The 19,923-nt window shown below is 40.4% G+C and overlaps 1 protein-coding gene across 2 annotated transcripts in view; it reads right to left on the reverse strand.

The window, feature by feature from the left end:
• Window positions 1-154: 154 nt before the first annotated feature.
• Window positions 155-19,923, reverse strand: part of arb2a (ARB2 cotranscriptional regulator A) — a 137,279-nt gene continuing 117,510 nt past the window's right edge. For both annotated transcript variants that reach the window (XM_072388127.1, XM_072388126.1), the window contains exon 11: window positions 155-2,576. In XM_072388127.1, the coding sequence (XP_072244228.1) occupies window positions 2,416-2,576 (161 nt within the window). In that variant the 3' untranslated portion in view covers window positions 155-2,415. The remainder of the gene's footprint in view (window positions 2,577-19,923) is intronic.

Here is a 19,923-nt window from a genome sequence, read left to right on the forward strand (position 1 = left end):
TTTTTCTTCTAAATACGTCGATAATGTGGCTCTATCCTGCGCCGGTAACCCGCAAAAATAGTTCAGATGAGTATAGAGTAAATAAACAGCTAAGCGAAAAACTAAATGAAATCGGAAAATACGTACATATAGTTGAAAAATAAAGATGCAAGGATCGATTTTATTTACTGTAGCTTTAATGGGTAAAATACAAAAAGGAAATCATGTAAAAAGAGAAATTAATTTGGTGCAGAGTCGCTACAATAATTTTAGACAACCGTTTAAAATCGAAATGGATCAATAAAGAATGGGAAAATCATGTTTGAGAATACAAAATAAAAGATATGTGACTTGCAGGTTCACTTCAGCTTCGGAACACAAAAAGTTGCAGTTTGATAAAAAGGAAGCAGGAGGGCTTAATAAAACACCTGCAAAAAATGTCTTCAAGAGCAATTAGCAAAAATTGCCCATTATTTTGAGACTGTGCTTTGGATTTAGGCTGCTCTTACATCTTTAGTTCTGTTAACATATGGCTTGCTGGATATTAAAAACAGTGAGCAGAGTCTTGTTTATTCCTAAGGCAACAATATACAAATTATAGTGGAAAAAACTAACTGATTGTAGCTGAAAAGCACAAAGGTGAGCAATGGTATCTTGAAATGAAACTCATGGAAATCAAATAATAAGCCAACTTCTTTGCTGAAACCTGGAGAGATCTGAATCAAATTAAAAAGGATATTAGGCCTGGAACCATCAGGCACATTTGTCTCATTACAGCAGAAAGATAATCCACAAAAGCCTTCAACTCAGAGAGAGGACAAGGCAGGGTTTCACAGTGTGCAAGTTTCACAATGAAAAAAAGGAAGTTTCACAGGAAAAAAAAAGAAGTAAAGTATACATACGAGAACGTGTCTAAGATATCATAATATTCTGTATCCAGTTTGAGTTTTTACTAATGTCATGACACATTAGACGTGCATTCCATAAAGCCTTGAGTGGTTTATAAAACACACAGACTTTATGGAAAAAATTTATCATGTTTGTGTCACTCAGTGAGATTATGTGCAGCTGGGCAGGGAGCTGACTTTGTCACTTCTGAGTACACACAAAGAGTACTTTGGTGGGGGGAAAAAAGAAATGTTACATTTCTCCAACATCTAAGGAAATATCATTCTGGCTTAGAATAATATTGAAATCTTGGGTTTCCTGACATGTGTAAGGCGATATATTGGGATTTTATGAGTGTTGTGAGCTGACTTCTGGCTCCTGTTAAAATGAGATATCTCTCAAACCCATTTTGATGCTTGATTTTAAGTGATTTTAAATATGCTCAGTGTCTAGAGTTTTCCATAATCAGAACAGGTTGTGCTTGTTTTATTTGTTTCATCACATTCAATCCTCCCGAAAACCCCTAATTTCAAGGATATCACACTCGGGTAAAAAAAAAGAAAGAATGATACATATGTGTTATAAACAAAGAAGTAAACTATTTGCACTTCTGCTAAACAAAGCCTTAGATGTACAAAAGTAAACACACTTGCTTTGAGAAGTGCAGATAATTAAATCTAGTAAGTGCTTATGAGGCACTATCTTCAAATATGGCTCAAAGTTGAGGGGGAAAAAATGATAAGAATAGCTATTCCAGAAATTAATGAACATAGAAAAAACCTCATTCGATACAATGCTGATTGAGGAAAGTCAACTTTAAAAGCCAAAGTGAGTGCAGGAGGGAGACGATAAAGCCACAGTAATAAATTGCTTTGTTAAAACAAATGGTCATCAGTGATGAGGGATCACTCTTACTAAAAAATGTCCTGTATGTTATGAAAGAAAATGGCAATAATCAATAACCAGGTTGAAATGATACATATCCTTAGTAGGACATGCCACATGAGCTAATTTCAGGGTAAGCACAGGCTTTAGGACTGGGGGAAGAGGGAGAGTGAAGGGGGAGAAACTGAGGATTGCAGCCTGGAGGGCAGGCGGGGCATTAGCTCAGTTCAGGCTGATGTCAGGACAATTAGAGGTGCACCACAGCGCATTGTGCACAGCGCCTGTCAGCCTTAATCTCTGCTGCTGTGGCCCGTACCCACAGCCAGGCCACAGCCCACGGGAAGCACTAACACTCAGGCCCATTTGCTTTGACAGTTGCTCTCAACTAGAAGTAATGCAAAACGTTATTGTGATGTATACATGGTGACCCTGTACTCTTGTCTCCAACAACAAGAAGACTATGTGAGAGCAAAGCCAGACGGCTGGAGGGGAGAAATGATACTTAGGGAACAGACTGAGGAAGGAAAACCGGTGAGAGGTTACAGAGGAAAAGACAGAAGGGGAGAAAAGATAGCAGAGAGGACAATTTCTGCACTTTCACATATGATGCCTCATCACCATCCCCTCAACAACTTCCTGTTCAAAGTTACTGTTGATGGTTCTTTACAAATCTTGGTGTTTGTTTTTGAGGGAGCTGCTGCGTGTGGTGACAGTGTTGGAGGTCTCTTCTGCCTCTTCCTCTTCTTTTGCCTCCAGCACCTCACTGAAGAACCTGAAGATGGAATTGAAACTCATCCAGGAGGTCAGCTCATGCCTCTCTGTGCCTGCAGTACACGAAGAAGAGGACACACAAAAATAAAGACATTTACTTACTATAATGGTACAAGGAAAGAAAGTGCATGATGGATACTCTAACGTAATCAAAACTACAGCTCTGTATCCTATCCACATACTTGGACAACAAAAATGATTAAAAGAAATGAACACCAACAGATAAGATAGTAAGATTCATAGGGTTCACCACTCCCACAATGAACTGCTTTCCTCCAGGCAAAAAGAAAGCTTTATGTGTGAGAGCCATGGCAGCCTATGACCTGTTAGTCCAATGGGACGGCTTTAATATCTTATCCTAGTGGATACCTGATAATCAACACCACTGCACGTCTGTGGAGATGGAGAGAAGTCCTTCCAACAGAACCAGAGCTATGCACAATGGGCGCACTAAGTGAAACCAGTGGAGCGGTGGTCATTCATTCTAAAAGGCTGATTGAGGAAAGGCAAGACAGAAGCTGGAGAGATGTAACTAGTGAACATATCAGATGGTCTGGCAGTGGCGGGGGAAGGCAGCAGTGCTGGGTTTCCCTCTGACCTCCTCCAGGTTAGCAAGTTCCCAAGTTGGGGTCACACTTGAAATCTGGTACATAAGCCTCAGGTTCCTTAGGTTAGGGTATCACAGGCCGGATATTTAGTTGGATAGCTTGTAAACTCAACGGCTAGTCCTATAGAACACTTTGGCTCTGCATTAGAGACATAATGATGAGACCAGATCGTGTTTTTGCTCATGCTCACTAACTAAGCAGTGGTAGCAGATATCGGCTTGCTTCTGCCACCAGTGGCTAGTTTCTTGGCTGCTTAGCAATACAAGTATAACTGGAGGCCATATTTAGGTGCCCACTTGCTCCCCAGAGCGAGAACATGTTGGCTTTGATTGTATTATGAGTTTCATCCTCTGTTAACCAGATCTAAGACATCTGTTTGGACACAGGGAGCCCAGTGAACACGAGCTTAGCTCTAATGAGTATTTGTTATTATGATTATTATTGTTATCATCATCATATCATATATAGTATTTTTTGCAAATTAAAGACTTATATCTCAGCGTGCTTTTGTTTTTAATCTCGGGTGGATTTTGAAAAAAATAGAAAATAAATAGAATAATTGCATTCGAAGTTAGCTGAGCTTCATGAAACGGTGGTTTACAGAGTATGGACAACACACAACCCTTCAAGAGGAGTCAAATTGGTAGCACATATGGACCTCTTTACCTCAGCTCCATCCTTCCTGCGTTCTCCTCTGTGTACACTGCATCCGCAATAAAAAGCTAGACTAGGAGGCCAAAGGGATACAATTAGGAAGCACCTTAAAGGCTCTCTCACTACAGACAGGCCTCTGATGACCACTGCACTGACCCCATGTTTATTAGATTGACCCCTGCCTGGACACATTAATGGAGATATCGTGTGTGTATGTGTGTGTGTGTGTGTGTTTATGTGTGTGACTATAAGACCGGGGGAAAGTGTAAGGTTCTGAGCTGAGAGTGAATTTAGGTTCAGTTGCTGGAGGTGTGTTTTTTGTGTGTGTAATTTGTGTGCACAAGCATGTATGGGAGCTCTCGATCACTTTGAGATAAGGGACTGCCCTGCACGTTATATAGCAAGCAGATGGCTGTCAGTGCCTTGGGTCAAATTTACTGAGCTGGCAATCAGGGTAGTCAATAACCCAGTACTCTCAGTGACTCTGCTACCTGTGTAGGGCTCATCATAACACCAATCCCTGGGAACAAAGACACAGTCCTCACACACCTCTAATCTATCATTTATGTCCAATTTGAGGCAATGTGATCTTTTTTCACCTCCTCTTTTTTCCATCTCTCATTGGTCTCTCCTTCACTAGTGTTTTTACTTCTGTTTTGTCTTTTTTTTCTTCTTGCAGAAACGATCAATGCCGCAGCGCTCTCTCGTTCACCCTGAACTGGCGGTGAACTCCCCCGGAACGCCGCCAGCCTCTCCAACCTATCCCATCACAGTTGAGGGTCACCATGGGGGTGTCTCTGTGCCAATATGCAGATGAGTCTGTGTCCCTCCAATGACTCTGGTGTTAAGCACCACCCATCTCTATGGGTAGAGGCTTTGATGTGAAGTCCTCTCTCCCCCAGACAAAACTCACATGCAGACATAAACCTGCTCTCATACAGACTTAAACAGGCTTTTAACAACTTACATCCACTCTCCCTTTAATAGCTGAAGTGGCCTGAATCTAATGGATGTTGTCAAAGCTGAGATGTGCACTGATTTAGTGGAGGAAGCACAGTGACCATGCAGACAAACAGCAAGGAATTGCGTCAGCTATGCCACAAATCAGACTGATATCTTTAAAAGATGTGAGGATCAATGAGATGTCAACTGACAGTATCTTGTGTGTAAAGTGAACCCATAAACAGCCATTTTAACCTCAATTTGAGCACATAACTTAAAGGATTCTTCGGTGAAGTGCAATATATAGGTGTAAATGGATTGTAACGGGCAAAGCTTTCATGAATAACTTTGAGTTGTATCTTGTATTTTTACTCAGTAAGTTTAAAAATAAAGTGAGCTGTGGGTTTTATGCTTTCTTGAATCTGTTATGAAAAAATCACGTCCTATGTGCTATTTTAATCAGATTTAAAAAGTAGACAATCAAATAAAACATTGTAAAAGCAACAATATCCTTTGATCCTGATGTAACAGTTGAGCTCCACAACAAGAGGTATAATCATTGTTTACTCTCATAACGGGGGATTTTATGGAGTAATAAGGAACTACTAAGGTTCTTTGAAAACATTTATAATAAGAGATGACAACTGACCAGAAAAGTGAAGGCACATAAGAACTGTTTGTTTCTGAAACAGTTCTTATGTGCCTTACAGTCAAATGTGTTCACTGTTCTGTGGTGAGAGCTCCTTTGCTGAGGTCATGGCACAGATCTGATGCAGGGCCTGACCAGTGGCTCTTGTTTGACTATTCTGTGTGTGTTGTCTGAGCCTAGAGAGGCTGCTTCATTATGTGACAGACAGAGGAAAGTATTTGATCCTGGATATTTAGCCTTTTCCTCTCTGTCACAGCCACTGGAGCCCTCTCAAGGTAATTGACTGACTGTTTGATCTCCCTCTGACTCTGCACTGCTACAACAGGATGACACACAAACACTTTTATCACGAGAGTGTCTACCCATAGACGGAAGGCACACATTTTTTCACAGCCACCCACTGGAAATACACACAGTTATCATTCCCTCTCAGTGAAGTAAGGGAACAGAGGAGCAGTTCTGAGCTGGAGACAAGGAAACTCCTGCATCGCTATGGGCCATGCTTTCTTCCTTCTGCAACAAACGTTGCATGCTGTTACAAATGGTAATCGGCTGTGATTGTCACAAATTTCAAAACAAACGCTAGGTGACTGAAAAGCCAAAGTGACGCCCCAAGTGATGCTCCGTCAGGAACCACAAATCAAAGCATGCCGACTATAATTAGGTTCCATCTGGGCTACATTATTTAAAGCCACACCAGTTAATTGCTTGTGTACAAATGGCCTATTTTATTTGAATCAAACTCCTTTTTTTTAAATTCGTAATTACATTGATGTGAAGGGGGCCATATCTCTTTGCTTCAGTTATAAAATAAATACATATTCAAATTATCAAGAGCACTATGTGGCAAACATGTAAAGTGATGATGCTTTTGTTTGTGGGATTCTAATTTCTTTAAACAATTATGAGTGCTTAATCCAACACACTGACATTTGGGTTAAATATTTAATGTGCTTCAATTAAAAAAGAAGATCAACCGTGATTTAATCACGAACCAAAAGTTACAAAAACATAGCATGTGACAGGATTATTATATGTGATATCATTGCAAACAGAGGCAAACAATTTCTCATTTCCTTTAGTAAGAGTTTTCATTAAAAAACAAAAAAGAAACACTACCCAAACACAGCATTATCACATGAATTTCCTGTCAATGGTAACCTAAGCTTTTATTTATCTTGATGTGAGGCAGAGCAGTGCATTGTGCTGCGGGCCTTGGCTGGTTGTAACCTTAGCTGAGCTGCTGTTTTTGGAACCTATCTGTTGCATGCATCAGTGGTGGAGAATCACTCTCTGTATCCTGGTTGTCATACGATCGGATTTCCGCCCCTGATGCTTACTGATATTAGCTTAGATGGGGGTGTGCAAGAGTATGTGCACCTACTGTGTGTTTGCATGTCTTAGTGCCTAGATGTCTGACTGTCCAAATGCAATGCCCACGCAGATGCAGTCAACAGTGTGTATTGTCACCAAGCTAGCACACATGCATAAAGGTCAAGGATGTCATTTTGTCCCACATGGCTGTCTGTCAAGGGGGATGTGACATGTAGCCACTGGAGACGAGGTCTAGGAGAGCATCGGTAGGTGACAGGTGGTCAGCTACACTGCCAAAGCAACTCTGGCCTCTTCAACAAAACATGGAGATGTCGTCATCAGTAAAACATTTAATTAATCCCTAACACTAATCTCTAATCTACATTTAGGATAAGGATATTCGAACCAACCTCACAGCAAAACAGACTTGTTCTATGCTAAATTGTTGTATTTATTCAAAATAAAATCAACATAATACTAAACCCTCATAGGTTTACTGAGTACTGGCGCAGGAGGGATTTACATACATACTATCAGAAAAAAGCACAAACATTTCATCAAACCAGTAACATCGCTGTTGCCTCTTGAATAAAATTAATTTTCAATGTTTGTTGCTAAGTGGGGTCTGCCCCCCCACATCTCCCTCATACTGCTTTTAATTACTTTGCTTATTATTGTGTGTTGTTGTTAGACAGAAACAAGGTAGAACTCATTACAGATCCATAGATGAGGAACCTAAATCAGTAGCTACAGGGGCTGTTGAAAGGAGTTTGTATAAAATACAAACAGAGGAGAAACTAAATCGAGTGCTAGCGAAAGATAATATATCATATTAACAGGTTTAAATCATCACCTTGCCTAAGATACTTTACATTCCTCCTTTACATTCATGTTTTGGTCCATTGAGAGTGAAACTGGTAAGAAAGAGGATTGCACAAAAGACAGTACAGCAGTGCTTTACTTATTTCTGTCACTGTCTCATTCAGTTAAATCCCTTCATCCATCCCTCTCTGCTTGCTCCCTCCCTACCCAGACAACAAGACTGAACTGAGTGCTTTTTTATTTCAACGTGAAACAGTGGCCTTGGCCATCATAAAAGACCCCCGCTTTAATAGACTTGGAACGGAGTATTAACAAGATAACCCTAGTCCAAGGACTGCACAGGCTATTTGATACCAGCGGCAGGCTCCTCTCCAGTAAAAATCAAAAGCCCAAACATGCCCTCCCCTTCACGAAACCTCTCAATGTCAGTTGTTTTACTCAGCTCTATTGAAAGGGGTTGAGATACTTGGAATAAGCAATGAAGTGTGTCGCATTTAACAAAGACCGTGTTCACACCTTTTCTGATTGGAAATGCACATTTCACAAAAGTTTAAAAAAAAGTATTGAAATAAGAGATTGAAGTCAACATTGTCTATTTATAACCTGTGAAAACAATTTGTCTCTGGTCAGAAACACCCATTGAGTAAGGGGTGATTTAATATACCTGTGCTGACAATAACCTTGATATAAAATATTAGATACCAATATTGTGATAACAAAACAGAGTCTTACTAGCTTCCAATTAAAAGAAAATCTACATGTAGAAAGATAGTCTCACAGCATTTCGAGAAACTGTCGCAAAAGAAGTGATCACCAGTTATGGCAGGCGAAAAAGTCTATGAAAGAAGGGCGTAGGTCTTTAGGGGTTATGAAGTAGACTCACACACATAACTGACTTTCAGATAACCCAAGAGAGTTTTCTCCGTTTGATCCAGTACAGTTTTTTGATTGATTTTTTGATTTCAGCTTTTATTAATTTTGTCTTTCGCTGTCTGGTTATGTTTAGGAATTAAAAATGACCTTGACAGGGTTAGCAGAACACCATAACCTGCCTTAAATGAAGTCCTCTCCTTTGTATTCTGTAGAAAAAAAATGTATTGATGACAGATGATAGGTCCTTTGTTAAGCAATTTGTCAGGTTGCCTTTTAACTATTGGTAAAGTGTATATGATCTTAGTACACTTTTATAAAGACTTCCTTTCTACCTCCAAACGTTTGTATCTTGCGTGTTAATTTATTTTATGAATAAACTAGGCAGATTGTGTTGTCAAGGTTTTTTTTTTGTTTGTTTGTTTAGGTATTTCTTATTAAACTTTTTTCTCTTGTAAAAAAGAAAATAAATACTGAATGAATGACCAACCTTAGATAAAATGTGTAAACAGATAAAAGGGAAGCTTTGAGATTTCAGTCTAGGCTCGATGTTCCCTAATAACCAAAAAAACAAACACCAGGTAAAATAACCGCCAGAAAATATCTCCAGCTTTGTAAAATTAATCAGTACTTCAATCACTAGATGCACATGCAACAACATTTCTTAACCCATTCCTAGCTTGCTGCTAGTGACAGACCAACAGTTCAGCATAATTCAGAATGGTCACCCATGCATGTCTAAGATTTTTAAAAAATGTACCTGTTTTACAGCTTACATGAGAAGACATATGTTAAACTGAACGTGCAACACAGACATGTTTATGGAAGGGACTTGTTGGGATTACCATTCGTACATGAACACTGTAAACAATGCAGCTATCCGGGCCTTTTGTTCCATCTGGACCACCATTGGTCGGGACCTTAATGACAAACACTCTGGGGCTGCTAGCTCGCCTGACACGGTTTTGTTTTTGGCCTATTGAGGGGCAATGGAGAGCTTTTGTTTCAATGCTCAAGCACAATGTGACTCAAAAGCAGCATAGCTGAAAAGGGAGGCCCCCACAAAGACTGTGCATTAGCAGAGGCACTACACATATGCATATATGTGCACTTCCATAGGCACAAGAACACACACATAATGATGCCTGGGCAAGGGTCAGGGCATACACCTTGCCAAACACAAGATGGACAAGATGGAGTAGAGACAGAGCATGAACACATGTGGGAATGCCAATGTGCACGCACATATGCGCAGACAAACACAGTCTATATAACCAAATCCAGGCCAAATTGCACACTTACTACACCACTTCACTACACAACAGTCACTTCTCATTCCTATAAACACACACTGTCTGCTCCACTTCAACACAATGAGATTTCACACACACGCACACACATGGACACAATTGTGCACCCCCTTGCACCTCCACGACAATACCAAGCATCAAAAAACACACACACACTTGTGCAATATCAGACAGACACACATCACTTAGTGACAAAGAAGCTGGAGGATGAGAGGGGCAATGGAGGCCCCTCGCACCTGTAAGAAAGACAGGCCACATTCAGAATGAATGGTTAAAGAATGCACAGCCATGAATGTTAGAACCCCCACCCACACAAGGCTATGGTGACCTCTCACACCTTACACACAACTGTCCTTCACAAACTATTTTGTCTAAGTTCTACAGAACAACCAAGCACAGCCATAAACACCACTCACACAGTTTTATTTTGTTTTTTTTTACAATGCAAGGAATAAGTGCGAGCATAATCTATATACAGCATGGTCATAAAATGTATTATAAAAGCAGACTGATAGTCCTGCTGCAACAACTTTCAAGACAAACACTTCATTCAAAGATCAAAGTTAGAATTATAAGACAAGGAGATAAAGCAGACAATTGTGGAACTGTGGCTACTCAGCTAAATGCTATTTACAGTGGTTGCATTTACACACACCTAAGAGAGTAAGCAAATGACCAATGAGAGAAAGGAAAAGTTAGCTCTGATGGACATTTTCTGCAGCAAAACATGTGATACACTGGAATGAGTCATTTTTACAATGTTTTGGACTTTAAGTCTGCTGAAAGAAGTTTAAATCTATCAACTGACAGTTGTCTTAAAGTCTCATATGCCAGGTTTGTCTCAAACAGATATACATACATAAAGTTGATACTGATCCAGCGCACTGTAATACACACACATAATAGGAGACAATGTGTGTGTTGGAGGGGATGAAAAGACTAAACTTGAGAGGAGAGAGTTCAGGTGGAAGAGGAACAGGCCAGAGGTGAAGATAGCAGTGAGTGGGTGTTGAGGGTGGGGCAGGTCTGAAAATAGATCACTTAATGGAACAAAGTGTAATTAATGGGTCACCACAGATAAGAGAGCTCTAGCCCTATCTGGGAATGTGCTAATAGAGCTGACACACACTCAGAAAGATCAGTGGACAGCCGCTTTTTGTGAGTATCAGTTTGTACAACGTTTGTGCATGGCTGTGTGTGTCTGTGTGAAACAAACTGGATAAATAGAGGATGGACAAGACCATTAAGGTGACAGGTTAACATAGGTTCCTCTATGACAAAGATGTGTCTTGAGCCACACAGCCTCCCTAACTCACGTAGACGTTCCGCCTCACATCAAAACATGAGTGATGTTATTACACTTCGCGAGTCAGCGCGCCTTCAGTTAAAGGGATGTGGTTGTTTACAGAAAGATGGAGGAGAAGGAAGCCGCTCGGTCAAGAGAGGGTCAAACCTGAAGTGCTCTGACAGAAGTTAACTGCCACAAACCTCTCCTCAAACTTCCCGTCTGAGTGTGTCCCTGCGTCAGGGGAACCCGTCTGGAGCCAAGGGGCCTCTGCCTGTGTGTGCAGGGCTGTTAGTTAAATCTTCATTTTTGGAGCCTTGCCGCGGATGGTGGGGGAGGATTTTGAAGTCAGGCACATGCCTCGGATAGTCAGATGGCCAGTGATGGACAAGGAAAGACAAGGAGGATTTCCCTTGTTTGTCTCAAAGAGCAGAGCTGCTGCTTCACTCACACATACAGAGGGAGACGTCTGTCTCCAGGATGGATTTCTTTGTGTGTGTGAATGTGGAGAATGAGGAGAGTAGGTCATGCATCTGGTTGATTTTGTGCGTTGGTGTGTGCATGTGTGGATGTCTTTTTCAGGGTCACAGACCCAGGGGCCATCTACTTCAAACTGGTTAAGTAAGAAAAGGCAAGGCCACATTAACAAACTACATGACTTAGTAATAGAGACCCCAAGCTTGATATTGCTTAGATGAGGGCATAAAAAAAAAGATGAAGAAAAACAGAAAACAAAGAGAAACCACACAAATCTTCCATATCTTTATGGAAATTAATTATTTATCGCCATTACAGTCTCCTTGACAAGTCCGCAAATATAAAATGAAGTAAATATAACAGTTCTTACACATATTGGCATGACCTCGACAATAGCAAGCTGTGCAAGGAGCTCTAGGTGAATCTTAAATAGTGCCATGTGCTGTTAAATATGTCCACAGCAGCCTGATAAGTGTGCTCTGTTTGTGTGTAAGTGTGTGATGTAGCATCAGGGGGTTAAATGGAGAGGGATGCAACTCCAATCTGTTAGGACAAGGGAAAACAGCTTCAAAGACTCAACATGTGCACCCACTCAAACGCACGCACACAAACACAAACTGACGGACAGTCCATTGCTCCGAGCATATCACTACTTTGTCCTTGGACTGTCTGAATACCACTGGAGGCAAGCATGATTTGAGAGAGAAAGTGGGAACAGGGGAGACAGTGAGACAGAGAGAAGAGAAGTAAAAGGAAAATGATAGAGAGAAGGAGAGAGAGAGAGAGAAAAGAGGTGCACCACAATGACATCTAAGGAGATAGCTCACTCTCCAGAGCTTCTTTTCTTTTGCTATCACTTTCCCAGGCAGTCTCCTTCCACATAAGACTGTGAGTGCATGTCAGCTGTGTGTATGTGAGAAAATGATTGAGAGACAAGAGGGTATACGGTTTACATTTCAGTGAAAAACAGCATGAGGAGAAGGACGCTTTCACACAAGGATAGTCCGGGGGACTTGGTTTGATTTGGCGGGGAATGCTGAAAAATTTCACACCTTCATTTGGTTTGGTTCACTTTCATACTGCACTTTTGAAAGTGGACCAAACCACCTGGACAACTCCATGCAGTTACAACAGCTGCTTGTTTGGGGCAGTATTGTCCCAAACCAGCACTGACCAGGAAGGAAAAAAGCATAAGGAAGATGAAAATCCGGCTCATATATTTGCTAGAAAACATTCTCTTATCCTTACATCACATCAGAAATTATGTATAAAACCATATTCAGCGCAACATGGAAATTGATATGTAAGTTGCTGTTCAATTAGGTTGATAATATCAGTGTGTTGTGTATATATATATATATATATATATATATATACACACATATAAAATATTTTTCTATGAACATGGATGGCTGCTTAAGAAATTCAAGTACAGAACATGTTATGGGTAACAGTCTTGTACGTGACTGAAAGTTAACTAGGAAAACAACACTGGGCTACTGGTTTGACAAAGCTCTTTTTAAACCATACGAACAAAACACAAAATGATCCGATGCTGCTACCATTGCAGGAAATGGGTGCACATACAGAGTTGCAGACACAGACAAGTATGGGTAAGAGTTAACCTTTTGATAAGCTTTTTCTAGACACAGCTCTATGCATTTTTCATTGAAATGAGTGAGTCAGAAAGAGAATAATAATGTCTTCTTGTTCTTTGGAGAGGTAAGGGTTGCAGCCTCCAGTCTTGTCTTCATAAATCAACCAAGTCTTAAATGAAGCCATGTTGATGAGCAGAGAAAGAAGTTGAACTATATTAATTCTTAACCTAAAAACACATAACAGCTAGTTATTTTCTCAGCTATTTTATCTCTGCCTGCCCCTAACGTCATAAGGTGAAGTACCTTTGTACCCTTTGTAGCAGTGACTGAATTTAAGTGACAACTGAATACCTGAAACTTTGTTACTATTAGTGTTTTAATGTGAGGGTTCTTAAGGGACAGGAAGCAAACTGTGACACACATACGCAGAATTAAAAAAATCTGGTAAAAAACGCTATCTGAGAATAGGCTGTTTATCAAGCAATATCTACAAGTGCTTCTTAAAGGTATCCAGAACTATCGACAAGAAACACTGCCAATGAGCTGAACACAATAGCAATGCTGTAATGAATTTACTATAGTAAAAGAGAGAAAAAAAGGAGAAGATTCTCAAATGCAACTAACTGCTGTTTCTGTGTTTAATATACTGGTTATTCTGGTTCATATTTCCTCTGTGCACCCATCATCCTGGCCAATTAAACCAATGTTCTTTTTTATAGCTGTTCGTCCGAAATGGCCAAAAAGTCCTTGTTCTAGAAGACTTTCCTAATCAGTACAAGAAGGATTACTCATGCACAAACACAAACATTTGTCCAGTATCAGCCAAACTGTGCAAGGTCACTGACCCCTGGGTCAGAGTGGCCATGATCTCTAGAGGAGACAATCTACACTCACACTGGCATAGACACACATGAACCACTAAGCATACAGTGAACATACACTGGCAAAAAGAAAACATAAAAAAATGAAAGAACACAGAGCTTAAAACCTTTATCTGACAGCATCAGCCAACACCCAATACACAAGATCCTGTCTTGACCTTGCAGCACTTCAAGATTAATCAAAATTGTAGCTGGGATCAGAGGTGTGGGTAGAATAGACAGAGAAAGTCCATCGTTTTCAGTGTGAATGTGAATTCCATGGTACAATTGTGTGCATGTGTTGAATAGGACGAGACTGACTCAGATTGATGGAGAGCAGGTCAGGGGAGGAACCCACTCTCTCAATCCTCCAGTATTGACCGGAGAGAAAAGAGCTGGTGCTGGGCAGTTGAGGACAAATAGAATAAACTGATCAATAACTTGTCAGGAGGGATGAAGGCACCAAAAAATGAAAGAAAATGAAATAAATGAATAAATAAATATAACAGTGGCACAACTTGAACTATGCAAGGGATGAACATTGATCAAATCACATGAAGCTCTGCCAGCCTTTTTTTTTCTCCACGCTTGCTGTGTGAAACACTACTTCTCACAAAGGGCTTAGATAGGACAGCAGTTATGGGAGGTGGACCACAGGCTATAATGAATCTATAAGCCAGCAGTGAATCATAAACTTAAAAAGAGTAGAAACAAACATAAGTCAAAGGAAGTGATTGCATATGTGTTCCTTGGAAGTGGTTATTGAGGCAGGTGTTGTAGAAATTGTAAAGAGAAATTTGAAAAAAAAAAAAAAGGTTCAGTGCTTTGAGAGCAAAAAGAAGGATATCATGAGTGGCAGAAACAGCAGTACGGGCGGGAAGAAAAGCAAGGAGAAAAACTACCCTCTGTCATAATTCAAACGAGCCGTGGTCTCCCAACAGTGTTTACAATGTATAATTTATGCCTCACGGTTCAAACACAGCTTTATCTGCACTCAGCTGCTAAGTGATATGATTTCACTTTTTATAGCAGCACCCCCCTGACCCACTCATCCAGTCCACCACCCCCAGTCCCTCTGTAATGCAGGCTGGTGTGATTCTGCACGCCTCTTGCGTCAACTTTCAACTCTACAGCCCCCCGTGGGCTAAAGTAGCATATTAAATCCTTCCCTAACCCCCATCTCTTCCCTCCCTAAAGCAAAACTGCAATCCTTGACACACATGTAAGCATGTGTTCTTGCTTATGTATAAGAACAGCCACACACGTGCACCTTATGTGCTGCAAAGAGAGCCAAGTCCCTCATATTTTACAGCACTTAAAATTTCTTTCTTTATTTATTGCTGTGTTGGTGAGCAGGTATGTCGTGGATCACAGCAGCACACTTTGACCTGTAATCAGAGCCTTTTTGATGACCCCATGGCTTTGACTAAGTTGCACTATAATGCACTGACTCTAAGGTTACTTTGGTTTAATGACACCTTTTATGTTCATATAGGTATCCTGATATACATAATGCAGTTATCAAAGGTTGAACATTACAATAAAGAAATAATCACTGTGTTCATTTTGGGAATTGGTGCAGTGATGGGATGAAGGGCCAGGAATCCAACCAATAGGCATAAATTGTGTTGGGATGAAGAAAACACTAACAGGATTTTTTCATGGTAACTGATATTACTTGTAATCCTTGTTAATTCTGTCATGCTATTTCAGGATCTGTGAAAACTTTAAGTTATTGTACAAATAAATGATCTCAGTGATAATGACAAAAATCGCAATTTTAAATGGGATCTTTTGAAGTCACAGCTGTGATGATGTGCCCCATATCAAGCTAACAAAACCAAACATCCATATTGAATCATATTATGAATTCTAGTCTATTATCATTACACCTATATAAAATAGATATAATTTCCTGACTTCTGAAAAGTACTGTCTCTGCTCATCTACTCTTAACCCTTAACTTCCATCTTCTTCCAGCATTTCTTCGAAGGGTTCCTTTCTCCAGCATCCTTCTTCTTATGCTCTGCCATCTCCTTTCCTCTTCATTCCCAGCTATCTGACTACATTGTGTTTGCGCAAGCAGAAATCCCCATTTTACCTCTGGGGAAAAATGAATTTTTTTTAAACTCATCTCTCATTCTTCTCTTGTATATTTTTTCATGCTGGCAAAGCTTCCTCCTTCTGCATGCAGCAGGGAGCGTGCTCCGTCTGTGGCTGTCCCATAAGGGAACCTACAGCGTGATGTTAGAATCTCCTCATCCAGGGGAACCTCTCTCTCTGGCTGCTCTTTTCTCACTTGTTAGATGTTCATGTCCTTATTTCATTTTCATGTCTGACTACTGTTCCATTTCTTCCCTCACCTTTTTAATCTCCTTATCCAACTCTTAAACTATGACACTTTCCATCTTGTATGCTTTCTTTCTCCCCCACCATATAGACAGGCCCTTTACCTTTTATAAAAATAAAAATAACTATAATGTCCTTTAATAATTTAAAACAACAATTAAGTGAAGTTTTTTAAAATATTGGTTTCAAGCTCCATCATACAGCTAATATTACAGAGCTTGATTGTCTTAAGGCATCTTAATTAATAGGGTTCCGTTTCCCTCAGCTGAAACTGTATGGTAAGTGAGGACCTTCAAGACTCTAAACTCTGCCCTTCAGCATCCACATCAAAGCCTCCGTCTCCAGGGAGGAGGATATTTTGCAAGTGCTTCTGTACAAGTGTGATTGACCAGCCAACAGACCAGGGACTGCCACCATATGGCTAGGGGCTGTTATTTTCTGGTGTCCCTTGAGGGGTGCACAAGGATGGGCCACCCAACAGACCCTGAACTGGGCACCATGCCCAATCCACAATAGTGTAGTGGGATAACCCAAACACACACTGTGTGAGACATGCAATGCAATTGTGCATACATGCATAAATGAAGACTCTCAGTCATAAAAAAAAAAGTCCCTCACAAATTGATGGGCTTTCTCTACTTGGCATCATAAAAGGTACTGACATTGATCTAAATGGACTGAATTGAATTAAACAATAAGGACAGTTAGCAAAGTTTCAAATAAACATAATTTCCTCTCCTCAAGTAATTGTCAAATATTTTGTCAAGGCAAAAAACAGAAAATGGACCAGATTCTTACAAATGGCACACTTTGCCGTGCTGTAGTGAATTACAGTTCATAGGGAATATCAGAAAAAAAGTGTTAACTCTAAATAGTCGAATAGCAAAAATTTTATTGTTTTCACTGTTTATTTGTTTACTCAGCCCAGTGGAGCCCCTTTGACAGAAATGATTTAGCCCAGAAGATGTATAAGGAAACACCGGGGTTTGATATGAATATAAAGGGTTTAAAAATGTTGATGAAATCCTCAGTTTGTAGAAAATGCAGAATAATACCATCAGAAAGGATGAGGTACTTTGTCGGTGAGATTCCCTTGACCTGCCATCTATGGACAAGGTCCACAGTTAATTAAGTTCCTTGTACATCCAACTGTATGGCTATTATGTTTGCAGAACTCTTTGGAGATTAACAAGGAGGCCTCTAAATCCATGTCACGATTTCATTTTATTCAACTGGATTTCTTTCTTTTCTCTTTTCTAAAGGTTAATATCAGCAGTGGGATATGGGTGCATGGGGAGGTGTGTGTTTATCCATGTACATGAGCATATGTGTGAATGTGCATTTCTGTTCTTTTCAGTGTGAGCTTTTTTTCTTGCCGAGGCTAAATGCTGAAGGTCAATATTTTCGATGTGCATTCTAGTGTGTCGGAGCGGTGTTAAAATGAAACACAGACAATGCAATCTGGGTACAAGTTAATTCACCTCTCGTAACATTGTTCCTGGCTAAGGATGACACATCTTTTCAAGGTATTCTCAGATAGACAGAGATGAACAGGGACACATAATTTCAGAACTTGATGCCTGTGTGATCAAGAGCAATCTCAACGTGAAGAGCAAACTGACAGTTTGAACAAAAGCAGACTTTGACACGAATAGGTAACACAATCCTGCAGTGTAAATGATGAGTATGAAGGGCATATAGTGTAAGTATGTTGGTTACACACATTTCTGCAAGGCATATGGAGACAATTATGCATGGACACACACACATACAATGAGCAATTGGTACATAATGTTTGTTTGGGTGGAACTTGAACCTGTCTGTGCCCCAGGGCCATAGCCGAGCAGGTGTTGGTGTACATCCACACTATCACATATAGAAACTTAGAACACCAGGACACCTGGAATGAGCTGTACAGCACTTTAAAACCCACTGAAGCTGTCACAAACTCCAGGATGAAAGTAACCTTTGAGATGAAGGGGGCACACCTGTGCCACGAGTGGCCCCCTGTCTGTTAAGGGCCCTCTCATAAAAACACTAATGGTAACAGAGTTTGAGCATTTAATTACCGCTAAAATCCAATCGCTGCCACAAAAGGTAACAATAACATCTCACAGAGACAAAAGGATGAAGGTGAGTTATTGCATTACATGGTTACCATAATACAGATACAATAATTAATTGTCTGGCCACTTATCTAATCTCAGGTTGGCGGTCACAGCTTTGGTAACACCGTCTAAGTCTGTTTTTTCATGAGGTGAATAGCAAGCGGACTTGCATTTTATGCTGTTAAAAACTAGACACATGTATGCTTGAGGGTGAGGTCTTTAAGTTTCTTGCTCAGTTACCTTGCTTGGGGCAGACAAAGTGTGTTTAATGGTATCAGGGTATTGTGTGATCATTTCCAAGTGCTGCTCAGTCCGGCCACTGAGCACTTGTACCTATTTGCTAAACGAGGATGAGAGAGTACGGACAGATATAGAGAGAATGTAAGACAAAGATGAAGACAAAGAGATACTACAGTAAGTCAAAGGACTGGTAGAAATATACTGTAAAGCAATGCAACTACATAATGGTGACGCTCAAACAGAAACTGGACAGTTCGTATAAATGTGGTGAGGGGGTAAGGGAGAAAAGAGGGGAGCTGGCCTGTGGGCCCTGTCCTGCCCTCGACCTGCAAATGCTGGCACGCCCTGTCCTGCTGGTGGCTAAATAAAGAGCCCCAGGGTGGGCCGGGCTGGGTGGCTGGAGAAACAGACACAGTCGGCATTACCCAGCTAATCTCATTAGGGAGGCAGCTCTGCCAAGCTGCCAGGGGTCAGCCAGAGTGCCACGTCACTCACTGCACCTCTGGCACTCCCTTTGACCCCCAAGCAAGTTTCAAGTAAGACTTATGGCGAGCAGAGGTAAGGAGGTATGAGGAATGGGTTTGGTGGTAAAGAGGGAAATAAAAACAAGCAGGGAAGTGTCCGCATGTAGAACTTTCAGACAGATAGCAGACAAGATGAAAACTTGAAAATGTTCAAAAGAAAAAAGAAAGATAAATACAGTGAAAGTGATTTTAAGCAAATGAGAAACAGAATGAGAGTTAGAAAGGGATAAAGGAGTAAGGGTGACGGGAAAAGAGGCAAAAAGGATTAATGATCAGCTTCTTCCTTTGCAGCTTGATTTAATGTATTTACAGAGGATTGCATCAGGGTGCTGTAGTTAAACAGGCCAGCGTCATCCAGCAGGGTCATCTGTGGTGAGATGTACCTTTCACAAACTTAATCTTGTTGGCATTCAAATCTACAGGGACATTCTTGCTTTTTTCTTTTAACATAAAATGTAAAACATAAGGAATTTTCTCACATTTAAAAGGTATTCATAGCACATATGTCAATTAAGAAAACACTTTACATGGAAACTATGCTTGTTGTCCATATCTATTTAAGCTTAACATTTTTTTTAAATTTATAAGATTTCAACTGTTACATAAACAGATTTTTAATCTGTCACAGTGCCTGCTACATGTAGGGGGTAATCATATTTTTTTCTACTCAAAGCATTTGAATGTGAGAATCTCAATCACTGTTCTGTTATATTTGGGAGAGCCTTTAATAACATCTTTATTCCAACAAATGGAATGTTTTATGACCAAATGTGCATATTACTACTGTACG

Source organism: Leuresthes tenuis, unplaced genomic scaffold (genome assembly GCF_036924035.1).
Source record: "Leuresthes tenuis unplaced genomic scaffold, fLeuTen1.0.hap1 SCAF_6, whole genome shotgun sequence".
NCBI lineage: Eukaryota > Metazoa > Chordata > Actinopteri > Atheriniformes > Atherinopsidae > Leuresthes > Leuresthes tenuis.